Source organism: Triticum dicoccoides, chromosome 3B (genome assembly GCF_002162155.2).
Source record: "Triticum dicoccoides isolate Atlit2015 ecotype Zavitan chromosome 3B, WEW_v2.0, whole genome shotgun sequence".
Classification (NCBI taxonomy): domain Eukaryota; kingdom Viridiplantae; phylum Streptophyta; class Magnoliopsida; order Poales; family Poaceae; genus Triticum; species Triticum dicoccoides.
The window spans coordinates 75547870-75554270 of record NC_041385.1 but is presented as its reverse complement, the minus strand read 5'-3'; the positions used below and the strand labels follow the sequence as shown (position 1 = coordinate 75554270).

The 6401-nt window shown below is 45.4% G+C and overlaps 1 protein-coding gene across 1 annotated transcript; it reads right to left on the bottom strand.

Moving 5' to 3' along the window:
• Positions 1-1919: 1919 nt before the first annotated feature.
• Positions 1920-5133, bottom strand: LOC119274807 (fatty alcohol:caffeoyl-CoA acyltransferase-like). The gene is made up of 2 exons (XM_037555526.1): positions 4641-5133; positions 1920-3066 (listed from the first exon to the last, which is right to left on the bottom strand). Exons 1-2 carry the CDS (start codon positions 5085-5087, stop codon positions 2059-2061), a joined length of 1455 nt encoding a protein of 484 aa, XP_037411423.1. The 5' UTR covers positions 5088-5133; the 3' UTR covers positions 1920-2058.
• Between the last annotated feature and the right edge of the window lie 1268 nt (positions 5134-6401).

The window sequence follows — 6401 nt, the reverse complement described above, 5'->3', positions numbered from 1 at the left end:
TTAGTTGAGTAAAGGAATTTGATTCCATGGGATGGATTTACATACTAACTGATGGAATAGCATCCTGCAAATATCAACGAAAGAAGATGCCTCAGATACATGGAAATGGCAATGCTAACTAGTTCTGCTAGATCCCACGTCCAACCAAAAACGCGCATGATATACAAAGTGGAGTATGTCTTAGTTAGCAGCACTTTTCCTTTAACGGAAGGGAAATTAGAGGAGGATGATTCCATCATATTAGTTTAACTTTACTTACCTCTATCGTCTTTTTATAACTCCTCATTATACTCGCCGAGTCCTATAAATAGTAAGAAATTGCTTTTTTTGCGAGAAGTAAGAAGTTGGTCATAAAGTTAAACTCATTAGTGCAAACTTTCTACAAATAGCTACATTTTTTTATAGGGAGCATTACGCCCGGCTTTATAGATAAAGCCTCGCTAACCAAGCTAGCCAAATGGTGATGACACGAGATTTATTTTCTTTGTGAATACAGTGACACAAGATTGTAATACAAGCATACAAATATCACAAGTTTCAATGTCACTGAACAAAATTATTAATTAGTTGTGCATGTTCCAGAGCGTTTAAGCCTGGCCAGATTTTTTTTTTAGCGTACCCAAACCTAGCCAGATAATGCAACGGGTTTACCCCCAAGATACCCCACAACCAAGCAAAAGAAATCTATGGAACCCTTACCATGCAGTGTAATACACCCATGAAGAGTCATAATCCCTCCCAAGCTTCGTTGAGCTTGTATTTATTATTTATTTTGAAAACAACTAGAAATCTCTTTTTAAAATATAAATGCACGTACAGAAAATTTTCATCAACAGATCTTTGATCTACACAGAAAAAAGATAAATACATGGGCAAAATATAGTTTTTGTTCTTTCTCTTTATGGAGCCACAAATTAGTCTCTTCTGCGTAGCCTACAAACCAAACATATTACTTAAAAATGTGTAGATGTCTATATCCTTTATAAAAAAAAATCCGGCTGCCTAGAGCCCATGAGCCAAAATGTCGCATTATGTGCTCCCATCTTAACGAGAGTAACCTTTCAAGACTTTTGAATCAACATGGAACCATTCTCAAAGTCTCACATCATATATAATCTTCCTTTATCTACAAAGGAGATGAAAATCAGTATTGACCAAACACCGACATTATTAAAAAAAATACTCCTAAAATGGAAAATACAATGCAGTCCTGCATATAATACGGAGACTATACAAATGATTGTTACTCGTTTCCTGACCAAAATTTCGTAACATCTTTTAATACCACAATTTAGGTTATAAATATGTGCAAATCTAATTGAGCAAGATTTATGAATAAAACTTTAGGCAACCGGGAATTAACAAACAAAAATACTTTAGAGATTACCGATTGTTACGTTAAATTAGATAATGTGTTAAGGACGTGGATCACTAGTTGGCAGACAAGCGCGATAGCTAGGTGGTACGAAAAAGCTACGTGCAGCAGATTTGATTGAAGTATCTGCAAAAGCTTGCAGCTTTGACCTTGTACTAGTAGTGATGAAAAGAGAGATGGATGCGTCGTTGGAGCAAAAAGAAGGGATTGCTTTGACTTGCGTCGGTCGACCGATCCATGTGGTCGGTGGAATAATGCAAAAGCTAATAAAGCTTAAACGATTTGATTTGATGCAAAGATGATGGATCGAGCAGGCTGTGTTTTTATCAAATCCAATCACCAGTAAAAGTTTTCATTCCCTCGCCTTAGTTTGCTTTCACTAATAATTCATTTCAGAAATTCCCTCCTGGAAATTTATAGTAGTTAGATTCAAAAGACTAGATATAATTTACAAATTACAGGAAGATGCTCTAAATATAATTATGGATCGAGCAGGTTGTCTTTTTAAGTTGTTGATTGATGACGATCAGCACGCTTATGATCATGTTCAAATTTTCGATGGATCAGACGAACAAGACCCAAACACAAATTTTACATAAGCATGCATGCATGCATGCATGTATAAGTTCATCCCTGTGTTCCATGACCAGTTGAGATTGGGCATTATGCATGCTAGGATTACTTTAGTAATCGATCTTGATCTCATGTCCATGACAGGGTTGCTGCTGCTCGTCGCGCTCCAGCATACCGGCAACGGCACCGCCGTCCGTTTCTTCCACTCCACTGGGTTCAACAGGGTTGCAGCAGTAGTGCTCGAACTTGTCGGCGGCCGCCTGCGGGACGGAGACGAGCACGGTGACGCCGCCGGGGTCGCCTGCCACCGGGACGAACACGCAGTATATCTCGCTGGTGAGCGGGCCCATGTGCGCCGGCGTGCCCGCGCCGAAGTCGAGGTCCTCCAGCCCCAGCCTCGTCCATGCCGAGATCACCAGGCTCGCCGACAGGTCAGGCTTGGCTCCACCGCCGGCGCCGACACGACGCTCCTCCAGGAGGTCCACCATGGACCGCACGTAGTCGTCGTCCACGCGCTCCTTGGCCTCCTGCACGAGCCGGATCACCGTCGCCGGCGCAGCCACCGCCGCCACCTGCCCGGCCGTAGACTCGGCGCACCCGAGCACGAAACCATTGCCGTAGTATCCATGGGGGAGCTCCGGCTTTAGGTGACGCCGGGCGTTCACCGAGAAGAGGAGCTTCACGCGGAGCGCCGCCGGCGGGTCCAGCGCGCGCACCCACGCGCGCCACACCGTGGCCGCCAGCGCCTCGAAGGAGGTGCAGCACTTGAGCGCCGGCGCCGACAGCAGCAACTGCTTCTTGAGGTGCCCCAGGTGCGCCCCCGTGAAGGTGAGGGACACTGGCGAGAGCTGCTGGCCCAGCAGGTGCTCCAGGAGGGTGGGCTTGTCGTTGGCGACGGCGTCCTGGCAATACTCCGGGTGCGTGAACTCGACGCGCGGCGGGCAGCGCGGGCGCAGGGCGCGGCGGTCGTGGACGACGGGGTGGTCACCGCTACCGGCGATGTCGGACCTGGCGGCGCGCGCCCAGGCGTGCAGGAACTGCGCCGTGCCGATGCCGTCGCAGAGGCAGTGGTTGATGGCCGTGCACAGCACCATGCCGCCGCAGCCGAGGTGGGTCACCTGCCATGCCATGCGAGCCGTTCATGTGCTTGTCAGTCAATTGTGCACTTGAGCGGGGAGAGAGTGCGCTGCGATCATTAGCAAATTTCTCTAGATTGCCAGTCCAAATCAAAGATCTATTCGTCACAACATGAATGACCAAGACCACGATGGTGATGATGATTAGTCCGGCCATAAGCTTGAAAGTGATGGCACTGCAACATACTCCCTCCGTTCCAAATTACTCGTCGCTGAAATGGATGTATCTAGAACTAAAATACATCTAGATACATTCATATGTGCGACAAGTAAGTCAAAACGGAGGGAGTACACATGATCTAGTACTACAAAGTGCTAATTACTGTGTTGCCAGTACAAAATCTGCAGAGGATCGGCGAGATGCAGTAGCTGAGAATTCAGTTTGAGGGAGGACAGGCCACCCCCACTGAACTCATAAAGACACGGTTAAAGGCAGCACCTCAGTGGAGTGTACTACTATTGTTTAGTACTCCATCTGTTCCAAAATAAATGACTCAATTTTATAAAGGTTTAATACTCCCTCTGTCCCGAAATTCTTGTCTTAGACGGATGTATCAAATCACATTTTAGTATTAGATACATCCGTATTTAGACAAATTTAAGACAAGAATTTCGGGACGGAGGAAATACAAAGTAACTTGAGCCACTTATTTTGGGACGGAGGAAGTAGTTGAATAAACAGTTTAATTAGATTTTCAACAATCTTAGAACAACACAAAGGGGATCAAGGATGCTGATGCTCACTGGAGGTCTACTTATATACTACTCTTAGTACTAGTAGATATCATATGATAAGGATTGAAATTTGAAAGTGAGAAGATTGCCCCTGAAGATCTCATTCTGATCTAGCGAAGATATACACGCACACACAACCAAGTCGTTGAGGAACAAAGCATATTTGTGAGAGATGAGATCGTGCATGGATCTGCCACTAATCATGATAAACTTGACAACATGCAAGTGGATCGGGTTGTTTGGAAGGACAAAGTGTGCCTGAGAAAATAATAAAGGTGGCGAGGCAAAGATGAGAGCTTTTGAGAAAGGCTGGTTGGACTCTCCTAACCCTATCTATCATTTGCTTTTGGCCAACTTTGCTGTCTCCTAAGCTCTGCACTCTGCTGCAGGTCACTGATCATACATGTACCACACAACTACTGGGACGATAACATAGTTTAGCAACAATCTTAATTGCTCCCACTCAGTTATTAGATCTACTCAAGCAGTTTTTTTTCTTGGACGTACTGCACTGATTAACAAACTAATTCTATATGATTAACTGTACTCGAGCAGTATGCTGTTCTTTTTCAAGTGATGCAGGGGCAGCAGCTACAGCACAAAATCAAGCTTATTCCTGACCAAGTACAGAAACCAAGCAGTGATAAATGGATAGATCTATAGATGCATGCAAAGGAAATTTGTGAAGAATAATTAGTGTAGGGGTGAATCATTTTTTGCTGCAAAGAAAATTTATTTGTAAAGAATAAAAAGTATTATATTGGTTATAATTAACTAATTGATCGAGAGCAGAGCAGAGCAGAGTGGCAACTGACACTGACCTGGACGACGAGAGGCGGCACGGCGACGAAGCCGTGCGCGTCGACCCTGTACAGCAGCTTCCGCCACGACTTGTGCGGCGTGGCCCCGCCGCCGCGGAGGAAGTCGGCTGCGGCGAGCCCGGGCAGGGAGCCCTCGGCGAACAGCGCCCCTTCGGCATTGCAGTCCACGGCGAGCTTCCCCTCCTCCTCGCCGTCGCCGGGCCGGAGCCTCCCCGCAAGCGGGTAGTAGTCAACGAGGGCCTCGGCCAGCGCGGACCGGAGCGCGTCGGCGGGGACGGCGGCGCCGGCGGAGAAGACGTAGAGGTACTTGATGGAGAAGCGGAGGAAGCGCTGGTCGTCCAGGTTAGAGAGGTAAAGCGCGTGGCGCGGCGTTGGGCGGCGGGGCGGCACCAAGACCGGGTCGCCACGGTACTGCACCTCGCCGGAGATCTCCAGCCCCGTGTCCATGGCTGTCTCTCTTGCTGGTCTTTTCGGGCTTTGGCCATGGCCCTCTGCTCTGCTCGGCTTATATACCAATATACCATGGAAGATATTGTGCCAATGCACTTTTTTTTAGATTGGCTAGTAAATTAATTTCCGTATCATCTTCTCTCTATATATGGCAGTACTTTAGGGCGTCTTTAATTTCTTCCGTGTATACATGTGTTAATTACAGGCGTATATTTGGGGAATACGTTACTTTGATTCTCCTTTTGAGTGTATCTCGCCTTAATCTCGGGGTCTTTTCGTTTTGCGGGGTCCCATATAGGGCTGGACGAAAAGTTCGTATTCGGCGACCATAATAAGCGCTCGATATCTTGGCTCATTAAGCTCGAAGCTCACTTCTCAATGAGCATAATCGATCACTGATTTCAACTTGTTAAACTTAACGGGCATAACGAGCGGGTTTCATGAGCAGCTCGTTAAATTCGTTAGTACACCACATCACATATATTTTTAATCTTATGCCATATTTTTATGGTACCTTGACTCACCTAGTCAATCTAATCGACCTATTCCAACCAATAGGAGGAGGCAAACTAACTCACCTCCTTCTATAGTCACCACGGTTTCTTCGTAAAAATTATATCCAGACTCTTATTTTGTAGAATGTACATCGTAATCTGTTAACGAGTGCGGACGAGCACTCACGAGCTTAACAAGCTTTAAATGAACAAAGTCGAACATGGTTTTTGTAGTTAAGCTTAACAAGTTGAGCCTTAACAAACACGAGCCTAATGAGTCTGAGCCTTAACGAGCCAAGCAACTTGTTAATCCACCCCTAATCACATACCATGACAACAATGACTAGATTTGTATATTTAATGCGAAGAATAGCATATGTGTTCCAATGTAACTAACCTCTCTGAACTGAGTAATACTACATTTGCAAGATTTATTTCTACGGACGAAACTTACAGGGCGGTGACCTAAGGTGATAAAAGGAGCAATACAATTACCCTATATACTTCTTAGAAGTATCATGCATAATTTACATCCAGATATACTCATCCCTATACACATTCACACACGTTTTACTGAAGACAAGAGTCAGCGACGTAGCTTTTTACAAAATTGATGTCACAATTTCGATAAAATACACTAAGTGTCAACCCATGTTGTTTATATTAAATTCATATCCCTTTCAATTCATCCAAAAGTCTGAATTGTGGGGGAAGGTCGAACATAATCCTCCAACACTTCCCGTAATGTCTATTCTCTTTGGAGTTGCGATGTGGGCATTAGAAGCGGGAGCAGGCCACAATTTTTTGTTGCATTTAC

Excerpts from the sequence above, each read along its gene's own strand:
- LOC119274807 (XM_037555526.1), bottom strand. The coding sequence starts at position 5,087 with ATGGACACGGGGCTGGAGATCTCCGGCGAGGTGCAGTACCGTGGCGAC. Across the intron at positions 3,067-4,640 it reads TGCCGCCTCTCGTCGTCCAG|GTGACCCACCTCGGCTGCGG; the intron begins GTCAGTGTCAGT and ends ATGGCATGGCAG.